The sequence below is a fragment of the Doryrhamphus excisus genome, chromosome 11, assembly GCF_030265055.1.
Source record: "Doryrhamphus excisus isolate RoL2022-K1 chromosome 11, RoL_Dexc_1.0, whole genome shotgun sequence".
NCBI lineage: Eukaryota > Metazoa > Chordata > Actinopteri > Syngnathiformes > Syngnathidae > Doryrhamphus > Doryrhamphus excisus.
This window is the reverse complement of record NC_080476.1, coordinates 10,784,105-10,799,985: the sequence shown is the minus strand read 5'-3', so window position 1 is coordinate 10,799,985 and position 15,881 is coordinate 10,784,105. Positions and strand designations below refer to the sequence as shown.

Here is a 15,881-nt window from a genome sequence, read left to right as displayed (position 1 = left end):
TTTGAACGTGCATCAGATTACAATTGAATGCATCACATAATCAGTTCACAGTTCCACATGTCCAAAAGGAGTAGGAAGAAGCAAAGCTTATTAAATCCTACCCCCCATCTGGTACTTTTACAATTTGTTCACTTCCTGCTTTCCTAATATAGTTGAATAAATATATGTATGTATTTATTGTATTTATTTTTATTAAAAAAAATGTTTACAATTTTTTTTTTGTCACATACAATGACATAATGGGTACCATAGTAATTGTCAATATAGTGATATATATATAGCACATCATGACTGGTTCAAGACTCTTCATCCTTGTATTTAGCAAACATCAACTGCTTGTATTGTTTCTTGAATTGGCTCAGTATAGTGTTATTATTAGTTTTTTAATTTTTAAAATAAAAATATTGTAATAAAAAAATTATAAAAAAAAATAATAAGTATAACATCGATAATAAGTATAAGTATAACATCGAAACGGGAATGCTAACAATGCATGGCGATAGGTGTAACAATGCATTGGGCATAACAGTAAAAAAAAAGGACCTGGAAAAAAGCACATCCCATTTTTTTCGACAGCTTGCCATTCATTTTCAACGACAATTGCAAGCCAGGAGAATTATGAGAATTATGTCGCCATGGTTACACAGTGTTACAAAATTCATATGCCGCCTTAGGCGCCATCGAGACACATCTAACGATGTAACATATGTGGGTGTTCTTACCACACTGTGATCTAAATTCTTCTCCTTTGCAGCAAGAGACTCACAAAGCTGCTGCTTCTGTCACTTTGAAGGACACTGATTATTTCTACTGCACCAGCATGTTTGCCAAGATGCGTTTTTTGTATTTTGGATGTGCCAAAGCACTAACAAGGTCGTATGAAGCCGGACCTGAATGATTTTTTTCCCCCCACACAAACACATTTTCTTACCTGGCTTCCTTCTTTTTGCCAAAAGACAGCAGGTGGAGGGTTTCCTTTCGTGCCACAGAGGAAGGTTACAGTCCGACCGGGTGCTGTGATCTGGTCCCGTGGTCGTACAACAATCTGAGGAGGCACTGTAAAAAAAAATTAAAAAAATCAAACAGGTTTGTGTCAGGTGACCACACATAAAATATTGAAGCGTAATTGTTTGTGTTTTTCTGTGTGGTTAGTTTTTATTTAGCAGTGAGGATATTTATAGTTGGGAATTTTGTACGTTTAGTCTCCATACACAACCGAACGACTACTCTGTTGCGATTGGACAGGGGTCAAGGATCATCTCAAGGACCCCATCCCGTAGAAGTGCACAGTCAAGATATGGTTAAAATTGTGGCTTTGTTCACAAAACAGCAGAGGGGCAGTGACCTTGCGGTAGATAAAACATTTCTGGTTGCCATTGTCAAGAAAAAGAATCCTCTGAAAATTGATGTGCGCAGTCGTCCATTGTTTAATTGGTTCCAAACCAAAATTCCCACCAAGCAGGATTTAATGTTAAAAAAAATGGGATACTGGGCTGCATGGCGGTCGTGTGGTTAGCGTGTGGAGTTTGCAAGTTCTCCCCGTGCATGCGTGGGTTTTTTCTCCGAGTACTCTGGTTTCCTCCCACATTCCAAAAACATGCTAGGTTAATTAGCGACTCCAAATTGTCCATCGATATGAATGTGAGTGTGAATGGTTGTTTGTCTATATGTGCCCAGTGATTGGCTGGCCACCAGTCAAGGGTGTACCCCGCCTCGTGAGGATAAGCGGTAGAAAATGAATGAATGAATGAAAAATGGGATACTTACTTATACTACATAGAAAACATGTATGACTTTTGTTTTTTTACCACTGTTAGAGCCCTGCAGCCATGAAATAACACCCCTATAGTCACTGTTTCACTCCTATTATTCTTTGTTTACACCACACGCATGCTACTGAGCTAAGTAGCAGTCCATTATTATTTATTCCTAACCCCTAAAGGGTTTCAAACTATGTGCGAAAAAAATGGGAGAACATTTTTTCCCCACTATGTCATGTCAGACATGCTATAGTTGACTCCATGCAGTGTTAACGTGTTACATATGACTTATGACCATAATAATAATTTTATAATAGGTCTGTACCGCGTTCTCAGAGGGAGAGGTCTAGATATAAAAGAGATAATGTTTGCGGATAGAAAATGTCATCATGTCCTCCATCTTTGTCTCTTTGTTTAAGCACTAATTCAAAGAGGGACTGAAAGAGGGCCAAGAGATCAGGTGGGAAGATGAGAAATCAATTAGGATTGGTGCAGGCATTATCATGCATTCAAAGCCCCCCTCTGTGTGGTGGTAAGCCTGCCACTTGCTACAGAATCAATAGAATCAAAAGACGCACACACACACACACACAGACACACTTTGTGGCTTTAACAGCAGAGGGAAAGTGAGACAGTCCATTCTCAATTTGCAGCCCCCATTGCCTTGTTTCCCCTTCCAGGATGTGATTGGCGTGGTAATTGGGATCAGGAAGGAAGGTGACCTACAAACGTTACGTTACGTTGTTTACGTTTACCTCATATCAAGATTAACCAATTTAGACTACAGGGGAATCCCTGCTCAATCACAATTCAACATTCCTGCTAATTTGCGGATTTTCTGGTTGAAAATATATATATTTTTTGTTTCAGTTTTTTTGGTTTGGATTTGCTTTAAATCAGGGGTCTGAAACACGCGGCCCGCGGGCCAAATGTGGCCCGCAGGACACTAGTTTGAGGCCCCCGCTTTGATATGAAAGTTTAATGTTAGTGTGGCCCGCGCAAGTTTGATATGGATGCTGTATTGTATCATGTACCCAGAAAAAAAATATTACGTTTGATTAATGTTCATGTTAAAGGTTAAATAACTGTTAATAGTTATCCTCCCTATCCGTGTGGAAGTGGTAAGTTTTTGGCTATTTAAGTTTAAAGAAAATAACTTGACTACCGTTTAGGTCGCTAGATCTCTAGTTTGCGAGTTAGCATGTGTCTCAAGACCCTGTAGTTGCGCAATATGTTGTAAATAAAAAGAGTATAAATGTGACTATAGTCGTGTTTTGTCATGTCTACAGGGCTCTAATAATGCTTTGTTAATTTTACTCAGAAAAAAATAATTTGTCTACCCACCAACTATATGTGGTTTCTTAAGTTTTTATTATTTGCCGTTTTATTATTATTATTATATTTATTTATTACTGATTGATTGATTTTCTTTATTCTTGATTTATTTATTTATTTATTTTTCATCTTATTTTGTGTGGAATTTTTTGTTTTTAATAATTTTTTTTTTTTTTTTTGGAAAACCTGATGCGGCCCAGTCTCACCCAGACCCGAGCTCCAGTGGCTCCCAAGTAAATTGAGTTTGAGACCCCTGCTTTAAATTATTATTTATTCATATTAAATTATTTGTACAAATTACTGTTTACGCTGTACATTGTTCATATTTGATGTCATCTATTTATTCTCCACATTATTAATGATTATTGATTATTACACGGGAGCTATGCAAAGACATTTCGTTGGCAATTTCACTGCTGTGTTATTGTGCAATGACAATAAAGAAAGTCTATGTCTATGTCTATGTCTATTACTTTTGCACCCCTACCACCACAAGGACATGCATGCTGATGCAAGATCTGAAACACTCAAGTAATGCTGCGTAATATTTGGTGCCTATATAATGTAACTGTTATGCAGAAACAGAGGCATTTCATGGATTATTGCAAAACAGGCCATTCGATAAATTTAGCACTAACTTAACACTCACTGAATTATTCTCCCTCGTCTGACAAAACACAACTTTGACCCAAATAGAGTGACAGTTGGAAATATTCTGTTTATGGTTCTCTTCGCAGCTCTGTTGGGATTAAAACGATGTTAGATTTAGGGAGGCAAACCAGCACATTGCCTGCAGCAGTGATAAATAATTAGCAATAATGGGTAGATGTGGCCCGACGCGCTGCTTTATATTTAGAAAGAAAGGGGACATTAGCGTCCTTACAGACAGAAAATAGGGGAAATAATTGAAAAGGGTTTCTCTAAAAATACAGTGCATGTCAATGATTTTCGGTACCAGTGTACGTTTCCTTCTGGTAGCTAGCTGGTCTATGCTGGTTGTGTTTCTGTGCCAGCATAGACTAGCTACCAAAACCAAAACACAACAAATGCTGGTCGATGCTTTTTTTAACTCATTCAAAACAAAAGATGATCCAACAACATATTTATACTTTAAAAATTCTTTAAAAAATATTTAAAAAAAAATTTGCGCAAAAGGCAAAAAGAGGTGATGACGCAACTCTCCACGAATTTCACTTCAGAGCAATTTTAAGCTATAAAAATAGCCACAAGGTGGCAGAAGTGCATTTTAGGAGAGCTTGGCAGGGATAATGGAAATGGAAATGGAAAAATCACAAAAATTTTACTTTTCACAAAAAGTTGTTTTTCTCCCTTCTTCTAGTTGGGAACTGATATTTTCCTGAAACTTGCCTATGTTCATGTAAACGTGGCTAATGTGGTTATGGTTTCTTGTTCAATTTATGGCGTTATTAATGACGCATGCCAGTCTGCCAGTGCTCACGGTTTAAATAGTCCTTGGTATTTCGAAAATGTGTTTTCCCGAGCTTTTAGCTGACTTCCGTCACAGTACGTAAATGTATAGCACGCGTATCGTGACATGATTATTGATTTATTATTAATACAGCGTTATTTCCAGAGCCCTGTTGCGCCTGTATTATTATTGTATTATGGATATTTCGTGCGTGGGAGGTTAATGATTTTCTGAGCTGTTCTTTTTCCAGAATAGGATTGGGATTTTCACAAGATCATAATTAAAACACACAAGGCAGGAGCACAGAACCCTTTTTTGTTATTTAGTGATGTGAAAGTTAGATTGAATACAATTTTTTTTGCGGTAACTATAAGTAATTAGTTTAAGGAATTTGAACAAATCTGCTGAGAAATGAGGACAGTGTAATACAATTGTAACACAACTATGGGAAAAAAAATGTCTGTTTAAGATAACTTTAGCGGCTGCTGCTAACAGTTGATTCCACCGCCTGGAATTCACTCATCTCTTAATCCGCAAAATCCTTACTTGCTGCTCCTTCTGATCGCTCAACCCGTGGCTCAACATCGCCTCATCTCCCGTTGGCATGGCACTGAAATACTCTCACATAATCTCACAGATAAAGCTAGCGGCTAACAGTAATAAGAACACTAAAATACTAAAAAAAAACTTTTCATATGTTTTATTTTTGGGCTTTTTTTTGGTGTGTGTGTGTCCGCCAACAATATTGTAAGCATGTTTGCTAACGTTAGCGAAGTCCAGTGTGCTGTTTATTTACACGGAAACAGGTCTAAAATGCAACATTTATTGTCTGTTTCAGACAATCAATCAAACAAGGGTCAGTATGACAACTCATTAGACAAAAATCTGCATAAATTGGCCAAAACCATTGACATCTTTCATAGGCTAATATTGTTAATTATGACTGTATGTGTAAGTTAATTTACCGGGACTTGTTGTACCCTTTCAAGGTTTTGGAACCCAAAACCTGGACTTATTGTGGTCCATACCAGTGTGAAAAAACCTTGAAAGTCTATACAACCCAGTTGTTAGAGACTCAGCCATTTAAAACCGTCAGCTGAAACTATTTTGATATTTATGTAATACAATTGAACCAGTTTATGCTCGCAACTCTTCCAGTATCGGCCATTTCTGAAACAGACAATAAATGTTGCATTTTAAACCTGTTTCTGGGTTTTCTCCGGGTACTCCGGTTTCCTCTCACATTCCAAAAACATGCTAGGTTAATTGGCGACTCCAAATTGTCCATAGGTATGAATGTGAGTGTGAATGGTTGTTTGTCTATATGTGCCCTGTGATTGGCTGGCAACCAGTCCAGGGTGTATGAATGAATGGACTTGTGAATGGCGTATAGAAGGGTTTAGATTCTGTTCCACAGATGGCGCTAATGCACACGAAAGCTGCTTGCTAACCGCCAATAAACAACAGAAGAAGAAAAACACCACAAAGAAGAAGGCAGTCTGACAACTTTCCGATTGAGCGGGTACAAGATACCTCAATCGGATTGTGGGAAAGGAATATTCCACCCCTGGGAATCCGATTATATATTCATTCGGATTGGCACTTTTTCTTTCGGAATGAGGTGTATACAAAGGTTACATTCTTTCCGTTTGAGCAAATAACCCAAATGGAATTGGAATATTTGGGTCCATGTATACGTGGCTATTGAGATGATTTGAACCAAAAAAATGATTGACACCCATGGAGTAGACATGCTCCGTACAATCTAAGCTCATCCATGTCTATGTCATGAAAAAGCACTTTTTTTTTTATTGTGGATGTCATTTTGGAGAAACATGGTCCACGGCTTAAGAGCTTAAGGGCCCCAAAATACTATGACACTGATGCCCGTGATGAGTGTATGTAAACTTCTTCTTAACGCACCCGTATAAACACAAGCAGACAAAGTACTACAGCACCGATGCCACACATCCACCCTGATCCCCCCCACCCACCCTCAATGTGTCACTTGTCACTTTACAACAACATTCTGATGTTGTCACACACGGAAGACTAACACCACGACAAGAATTCCTGTGGGACCGTGACGTGACAGACAGCTGTCAGAGTCCCGCACTGATACTTTCTTTGTACTTGAAAAAAGGGGAACTGAAATTCGGGTGTTTGCGACAAATGTATATTTACACAAATATGTACCTCCTCGTGTTTTCGTGACATGCCAGAGCAAAGATTGCTCTGCTGGATTGCATAACTGTTCCTCAACCCCATCATTTCCTCCCATTACTGGTTCATTCCATTTTGTTGTCGTGTCTTTGTAAAAAAAAAAAAAAATGCAACCATATCCTTAGAGGACTGTTTTTTTTTTTCTTATTGCATGTTTATTACAGGAATCATGTGCTCTTTTGAGAATATAACAGGGAAGTGAAGGTATAACAAAACACTTGTAAGTGATGTAATTTATGGTTGAGTCTCTTCAACATGTTACTGGTAATGACAATTTCTGATGTGGTTTTCTACCTATAAAGTCTTCAAAGTGGTTTAACACTGACTGTGTTTACACGCACTAAAATACAGTGGAAACTCGGGTTTCATAAGCCCTGGTTTTGGTGAGATTTGTTTGTTTTTTTTTTTTTTTTGTCCAAAAACTTGCCCGCATATTGTTTTGATAGGCAGTTCATGTGATTAGTTAATGTACTCATAGCTCAGTTCATTGGATGGTCTTCCAAAACTTTGTTTTGTTGTTATCTATCACCGTTATTGTTGTGTCTACTTATCGCTAACATGTTACGACATATTACTTTCAGTCTATTTCATTCATTCATTCGTTTTCTACCGCTTATCCTCATGAGCAGGGGTCTCAAACTCATCAGGTTTTCCAAAAAAACGCATTTATTAAAAACAAATTTTTTTAAAAAACTTTGCTTTGGTTCCAATTTTCTACAATAAAAGCTCTGATAAAACCTTCCACTGTTCTCAAATATCTTACTTTTTATTTTTCTACACAAAATAAGATGAAAAATAAATAAACAAATCAAGAATAAAGAAAATCAATCAATCGGTAATAAATAAATAAATAAATATAATAATAATAATAATAATAATAAAACGGCAAATAACAAACTTAAGAAACCACATATAGTTGGTGGGTAGACAAATTATTTTTTTCAGATTAAAATTAACAAAGCATTATTAGAGCCCTGTAGACATGACAAAACACGACTATAGTCACATTTATACTCTTTTTATTAACAACAAATTGCGCAACTGCAGGGTCTTGAGACACATGCTAACTCGCAAAACTAGAGAGCTAGCGACCTAAACGGTAGCCGCCAAGTTATTTCCTTAAACTTAAAAGGCCAAAAACTTACCACTTCCGCACGGATAGGGAGGATAACTATTAACAGTTATTTAACCTTTAACATGAACATTAATCAAACGTAATAATTTTTTCTGGGTACATGATACCATACAGCATCCATATCAAACTTGCGCGGGCCGCACTAACATTAAACTTTCATATCAAGGCGAGGGCCTCAAACTAGTGTCCTGCGGGCCACATTTGGCCCACGGGCCGTGTGTTTGAGACCCCTGGTGTAAACAGTCACACATTTCTCGTGAATTTCAGGGTTTATGTCTCCCTGAAGCCCACTCCAATGATTTGTGTATCTAGGGGGTCCTCGACTTAGGATGTTTTGTGGTTACGGATCTAACCGAAGCGTTTCCATGCGTATTAAAATGCTGGTTCTATGACAAAGCACCAGGAGAAACTGGGGGTACCAGTTAGTCATCTTGGGATCTAAGGATACTTCGATATGGTCGAACCCCTAACCTCATGGTTGGGAGAAGAGTCTGCTTCCAAACATGACCTAAAGCATAATCGTGGGAAATGTAAACACAACTTACTAATTAAATCCTAATCCTAGTATTTAAAAAAAAAAAGCAATGGTAGTAATTAGAGTGTTCCAAAAGTGTTTCTCACGCCCTCACAAACACACTGAAAGATGGTATGAAATGAAATACTTACTGGATGAGCCAACTGTGATGGAAGGAAGCAAAAGGAGGGGCGGGGGGAGGAAAATGGATGAGATGATGAGCTTCTGATGAATAGGAATGTTAAATGTTACATGTGAAACAGACACAACATGATGGCAAGATTTGTGCTGACCTGTATTAAATATGACACAGGCATGAAATCAGAACAGGCCACTTTAAACTGACAACAGGTAATGAATAAATACTGAACAGATTTTTCCAGCAAAAAATTATATTTATAAATTATTTTTTGTACATTTTTATTTTTTTTATAATTTTTTAATTTTTTGTAAAAAAAAAAAAAGAAATTTACTTCAAAATCAGACCATTTTTTCCCACAGAAAACACATTGCCTCCGCTATGTGTCAGTAACAATTAATAAAAATGTGATAAAACAGGTCAAATGTACAGTATACATGTATCAACTTGACAAAGTTGACATAACCGTATCTGTATTATTTTTTTTATGTAAAAAGCGGCTGACACAAGTTGCACTCCACTTTCTGGAGTCATTTTTAACCTTTTTTAAACACTTCCTTCCATACTATGAATACATTTTTTTGTTAAACACACGTGTCATTTTTAACTCCTTATTAACACAACGCAGGCTGTTTTTGTATTAAAATAAGCTATTTATAGCAAAAAAAAACAAAGACTTTCTAAGGGAGAACGCTGAGCAGCAGCCGTGCCCCCCCATGTCGTTGAAATGGTACAATCTTGATCACATGACATTTTTATATGATTCGACAGTGAGATTGATAGTCGAATCAAATTGTCGAATATTCTAAGACACCCATACTTTACATTTATCAATTAGTACTGACTTAGGGTGAATGGGATCTGCTTTCCGTGGAAAAAAAGGACTACTTTCGGGGGTTGGGAATGCTGATTCAGGAATGTGCGTGGATCCACTGTACTGTTTTGACAAGTGTCATAGATGTGTGTGTAAAAACCGAACAGAATAAACTGTACAAAATTGCCTTTTATCATTAGTTCTGTCTCTTTAAGCGACTGACTTCATTCTAATGCAATTTCGATGCTTTTTGATCTTGGCAGTCTCTCCAGAGGCAAAACAAATTGAGACTTGAAAAGGAACTTAATGTCTTTATTATTATTATTTTTTTTTACTATTCATCTCTCGCATAGTGAGCCGTCTGTAACCGGCGGCAGAATATGGTCGGTTTTAAACCATGGAATTTCTCCTGGCATACATTCTCGACATTTGATGAACGCATTCAAGATAACTTAAATCCCTTTAAAGCAGGGGTCTCAAACACGTGGCCCGCAGGACACTAGTTTGAGGTCCCCGTCTTGATATGAAAATTTAATGTTAGTGCGGCCCGCGCAAGTTTGTTATGTATGCTGTATGGTATCATGTACCCAGAAAAAATTATTGCATTTGATTAATGTTCATGTTAAAGGTTAAATAACTGTTAATAGTTATCCTCCCTATCCGTGTGGAAGTGGTAAGTTTTTGGCTATTTAAGTTTAAAGGAAATAACTTGAAGGCTACCGTTTAGGTCGCTAGCTCTCTAGTTTGCGAGTTAGCATGTGTCAGAAGACCCTGCAGTTGCGCAATATGTTGTAAATAAAAAAAGTATAAATGTGACTATAGTCGTGTTTTGTCATGTCTACAGGGCTCTAATAATGCTTTGTTCATTTTAATCTGAAAAAAATAATTTGTCTACCCACCAACTATATGTGGTTTCTTAAGTTTTTATTATTTGCATTTTATTATTATTATTATATTTATTTATTACTGATTGATTGATTTTCTTTATTCTTGATTTGTTTATTTATTTTTCATCTTATTTTGTGCAGAAAAATAAAAATTTTGAGAACAGTGGAATGTTTTATCAGAGCTTTTATTGTAGAAAATCGGAAACAAAGCACTGAAAAAGTTTATATATTTTTCTGTTGCGTAAATAAATATAAATAATATAATATATAATATAAATAAATAAATGCGTTTTTTGTTTTTTTTGGAAAACCTGATGCGGCCCAGCCTTGCCCAGACCCTAGCTCCAGTGGCCCCCAGGTAAATTGAGTTTGAGACCCCTGCTTTAAAGCATACTTAGGAAATGAAACATCAACATATTACAAAGCATGCTGGTAGAACAATGACTAAGTAGGAATAATAAACAAAGAAATATATTTAATGAGCGCTCATTACATCCTGTAGGATCCCTGTTACCACCAATTGGCGGATGGACTATCGCTCCTAATCGCCACCTTTTTAAACATATTTCAATAATGATGATGGATTGGTCAATATTTCTGATTTTTTTTCCCCACATAACGACTGACTATATGGGGTCTTTGTAACGTTCAAAGAAGCCACTGGTGTACAAAAATCGTGTGTATGACAACGCCTTACCGTGCACTTGCAAAGTAGCTCCTGCCTCGGCTTTGCCCACACTGTTCTCTGACACACACGTGTAAGTGCCCTCATCCTCGGCTCGCACCTGGCTCAGGCGCAGACTGTTATCACTGCGGATGTCGAATCTGGAAAAACACATCGACAAACAAAACATGAGCACAAAATACGGACAGATCATTTTCCAAACATCCTGTGAGTATTTGAAGCCTTGCTGATGTGTATGGCTACCCCTTTTCTAAGATATGGACACTGTTATGGGAGCTTTATTTTAACAGAGAGACAGAATATTTTTTATTAAAAATTTGAAAAACGAACAAGTGTTTAGCGCGCAGGCATCACAGCTAGGAGACCCGAGTTCAATTCCACCCTCGGTGTGGAGTTTGCATGTTCTCCCCGTGCATCCGGGGACTCCGGTTTCCTCCCATATTCCAAAAACATGCTAGGTTAATTGGCGACTCCAAATTGTCCATAGGTATGACTAGGAGTGTGAATGGTTGTTTGTCTATATGTGCTCTGTGATTGGCTGGCGACCAGTGCAGGGTGTACCCCGCCTCTCGCCCGAAGACAGCTGGGATAGGCTCCAGCACCCCCGCAACCCTCGTGAGTATAAGCGGTAGAAAATGAATGAATGAATTAATGAATATTGCCAAAAAAATAAATGTACAAAAAACACTGACATTATATATATAATAATTAAAAAAATTACTTAAAATATTAATTTAGATGTATTTTTATTTCTATTAGTTTACATATTTCTATTACATTTTTAAAATATGAAAATTAAATTTATTACTTTTTTTGCGGACTGTTGCTCCCAACTCCCTTGACATCATTAACCAGCTCCTTCCTTATGAATCTGGTTCCTCACTTTTTTTCCCATAATCATCCATGTTCGACCAGGTGAAATCTTGCATGGGGTTCCAGAGTGAGGGTTATTTTGTTTTGTTCTTTTTTTTATGAAGCTTTTCGCCTTGTGGTACATTTAGTTGTAACTTTGAATGACAAGATTGCAGGTGTCTTATATCCACATCATGAGTTAAGATGAGGACTACAGGTCACAATGCTCGTTGGTAGGGGATTAAATGCTAAAACACATAATCTATAACCTTTATTTACGATTATTTTTGTGATTTAAAAAAAAAATATTCCGTCCCTCTATTATAATAAGCCTATTATAAAAGTACTGTACTGTTCATATCCTAAGGGGGTACAAAGTCAGCAGTGAAATTCCTCCATGGATTAAGATCCCACACTTATTTTCCACACTGTAAAAAGGCATGTAAATGATTATTCTACTGTCTACATATGAATAAAAGAAGAATTTCTATAGAGACTCAGTCAATATCAAATATTCCAACGCTTATATGAATTCCGCTGGTAGCAAGGGAACAGTTTACACTATTTACCCTGAGGTATCATTAAAGTTTCATTCAACCCAATCCGCACTGTGTGAGTAGAATTTTGAACGACAGTTTTTTTTTTAGTAGCAGAGCCACCGATGTTGTCATGACAGCTCTCATGTCCCCCGTCAATGTACGACACGACAAGCTACCGACAACCTCGTCGCAGTCAGTCGTACAACGACACGGGCCAAGCTAAACCATTTTTAGGCGTTAGTAACCGTGTATTCTTGCAGTGCTCATGTTCTGTGATACTCTAACGCCCAGTTTGGACTTTTAGGAAAAACAATCAGACTGCACCGGAATAACAAACAAAAAACAGACTGTGTACATATATTTATAGTGTTTATTCTGTATATTTTGTATTTTTCATTCTTTTTTAATAGATGTGTCTGCAACTACTTCACCAAAACAAATTCCTAGTATGTGTTTGATCACATCTGGCAATAAACCCTTTTCTGATTCTGATTCTGATTCTCAGGTCAAAATTTAGGGAATGCAAATGTGTCATCATAATGTATGGCCAGTCGGATGACTTTGTTAGCTTTTGTACCTGCCCCGTGGTAACTCCCCTTCCTCTCGTCGCCAGCGGACCGTCGGAGTCGGATCCCCGTGTACCTCGCAGAAAAAATCCACCGTATCGTCAGCCAACACCACCTGGTTGACTGGCTGCTTGGTGAACACCGGCCTCTCTGCAGAGGTGAACGTGAAATGAACATTCATCATTTCGGGGAAAGCCGTACCCTGGGATAATCACATGACAATCACTCCAAAGTAGCATTTAAAGTAATCAGTAATTTGGACAAATCCAGTGACGAGTCTGACATAAAAAAAACGTTATTTTTGTGATGCTTTTTTCCCATACTTATATGTCCAATTATGCAAATTAGACGATGTATTACTCTTTATTTCACCTCTTTTTTTTTGTTTAATCCAATGTAACAAAACATGAAAATGCCTTTCTGACTATACTGAATGGAGCAGCATTAGTGCAATGGTGTTGACTAAAATAAATGATCCATTTTCTATATGCTTGATGGAATCAATACAGACTTCCTGGGCACCTCCGCTGCTGGTCCGGAGAGAGAGAAATGCCGAGAATAGTGAAAGTAGGAAGAAAGCCTAAAGGTCAGGGGAGCAAAGCAAAGGGCGGCCAGGAGGCAAACATTCATCTTTTCTCCGGATTAATTCAGACTGTGCAACCCTCAAGAGAAACATCCCAAAGGAAAAAAAAAAAAATGGAGGCTATATTTGGTTCAGAGCGGCAGAACAAACACTACAATTACTAACTTTACTATGGTATGTAATTATGGTTTTTCTATTATATATTATAAATATATATAATGAATATAATGGCAATGTTTGTATGTTGAATATTTATGTAGTGAGGTAATTATAAAAACACACACACATTACTTACCAAACACGACCAATTCAGCTGGGTCACTGTCTTTCTCGCCGACCATATTGGTGCCAACACACACATACATGCCAGCATCACTTTTCCTGGTGTTGGAAATCATCAGTTTGCCACCTCGGATCTAAAAAAAGAGATTTTAGTATTAATATTAGTATTAGTATAAGATCTACACTCAGTTTTTAAGGTCAAAACCTGTGTTTGCAGTGCGGATTAGAGGTCAAAATGGACATGCGATAAAAACATAGCCAACATATTGTTGGAGTAACACAGACAACCTCCGGTCAACCTACCGTAATCCTGTCATCTCTGTCATTGACCCGGACGTTATTCCTTTTCCATGAGATGGTTGGCTCGGGATGGCCTCTGGGAGGGATACACTCCATGACAGCCGGCTCGCCCGCTGCTACAACAACGTCACTGGGTGTCTGACGGAAGTCGTCTCTTAGGACTACGAGATTGAAAAGAAAGAGACATTGAAGGTTGTCAAAGGTTGTCAATGACATCGCCGTAAAGTAAAGTACGATTCCGTTTTTATGTAAACCTTACATTGTGGCCATTTTTAAGGCTTGAAACTGATGTTGGTGTGCGTGTGCTCTTTTTGCCCCTCACGCAAAATAAAATGTAAAAGACGTATAATGGTAATGGTTTTATTTCATTTAAACATGCATCAGATTACAATTGACTGCCTCACATAATCAGTTCACAGTTCCACATGTCCAAAAGGAGTAGGAAGAAGCAAAGCATATTAAATCCTACCCCTCCATCTGGTACTTTTACAATCAGTAACTGTTACATTTGTTCACTTCCTGCTTTCCTAATATAATTTAAGGGTTTTTTTATTTTTATTTATTTTTTAATAATGCAGTTTACAGTTCCACAGTAACTGTTACATTTGTTCACGTCCTGCTTTCCTAATATAGTTTGTTATTTTTAAAAATTATTTTTTAATATTATTTTATTTTTGTCACTTACCAAAGTACGAGGTGATATGACCATACAATAATGGGTACCATAGTAACTGTCAATATAGTGATATATAGTCATGATGTGCTATAGTCATGATGTGCTATATATATATATATATATATATATATATATATATATATATATATATATATATATATACATATATATATATATATATATAGTCATGATGTGCATCATGACTGGTTCAAGACTCTTCGTCCTTGTATTTAGCAAACATCAACTGCTTGTATTGTTTCTTGAATTGGCTCATCGTTGTGCATTGTTTGAGGTCCTTACTCAATCCATTCCATAGTTTGATTCCACATACTGAAATGCTATGGCTATTTAACGTAGTCCTAGCATATAAGTGTTTCAAATGTAGTTCTTCCCTGAGATCATATTTCTCCTCTCTTGTAGAGAAGTATTGGATGACATTTTTAGGTAATTGGTTATTTTTAGCCTTATGCATTATTTTAGCTGTTTGAAGATTAACTATATCAGCAATTTTAAGTATTTGTGATTTTATAAACTACCCGTCTTGTTTTTAATATTTTATTTTATCTATTTTACTATTTTATTTCTTATTTTATCTTTTAGTTTTGGATTAAATTCAATTTGTACCTTTATTTATTGTATTTTATTTTTGCTTTTTATTTTCCTAGTCTGTGCAGCACTTTGTAAACTCTGTTTATAAAATGTGCTATATAAATAAAGTGGATTGGATTGGATAAACAGCTCTCTGGTATTGAATGAGTCAAATGTATAATGATGTGTTTTTAAAAAACACCAAAACCTTCCTCTGTGGCGGTCCAAATTTAATTGTGGTAGGCCCCACAGTTAAATGTATGTATGGCAAACACTACACACGCAACATTTCCGGGCAAATGCACATGCATAAATGAATCGAGCTGTGAAGTAACAACTGGGTCTGCATACTAATTGGTACATACCACTTTGAATGCAGAAAGCATAAAATTATTCGGCTGGAGTCCATTCCTGCAACATTGAAGTGTAGCACCGTCCCTTATTTTCACATTCATCCATCCATGGTCAACATTCTATGTCTGCTACCTGAAGGCATGGGATTTCCCACTTTCATTTCAGTCTCTTAAGCCCTGTGACCTCTCGGATTACAGCTATACAGAGTGATTTTGTAGTT

The 15,881-nt window shown here is 37.0% G+C and overlaps 1 protein-coding gene across 3 annotated transcripts in view; it reads right to left on the bottom strand.

Annotated features, from left to right (window-relative positions):
• Nucleotides 1–15,881, bottom strand: part of robo3 (roundabout, axon guidance receptor, homolog 3 (Drosophila)) — a 130,263-nt gene that overhangs the window by 30,867 nt on the left and 83,515 nt on the right. For all 3 annotated transcript variants that reach the window (XM_058086497.1, XM_058086496.1, XM_058086498.1), the window contains exons 3-7: nucleotides 14,047–14,204; nucleotides 13,757–13,877; nucleotides 12,890–13,028; nucleotides 10,934–11,061; nucleotides 932–1,056 (exon numbers count right to left, since the gene is read on the bottom strand). In XM_058086497.1, the coding sequence (XP_057942480.1) occupies nucleotides 932–1,056; nucleotides 10,934–11,061; nucleotides 12,890–13,028; nucleotides 13,757–13,877; nucleotides 14,047–14,204 (671 nt within the window). The remainder of the gene's footprint in view (nucleotides 1–931; nucleotides 1,057–10,933; nucleotides 11,062–12,889; nucleotides 13,029–13,756; nucleotides 13,878–14,046; nucleotides 14,205–15,881) is intronic.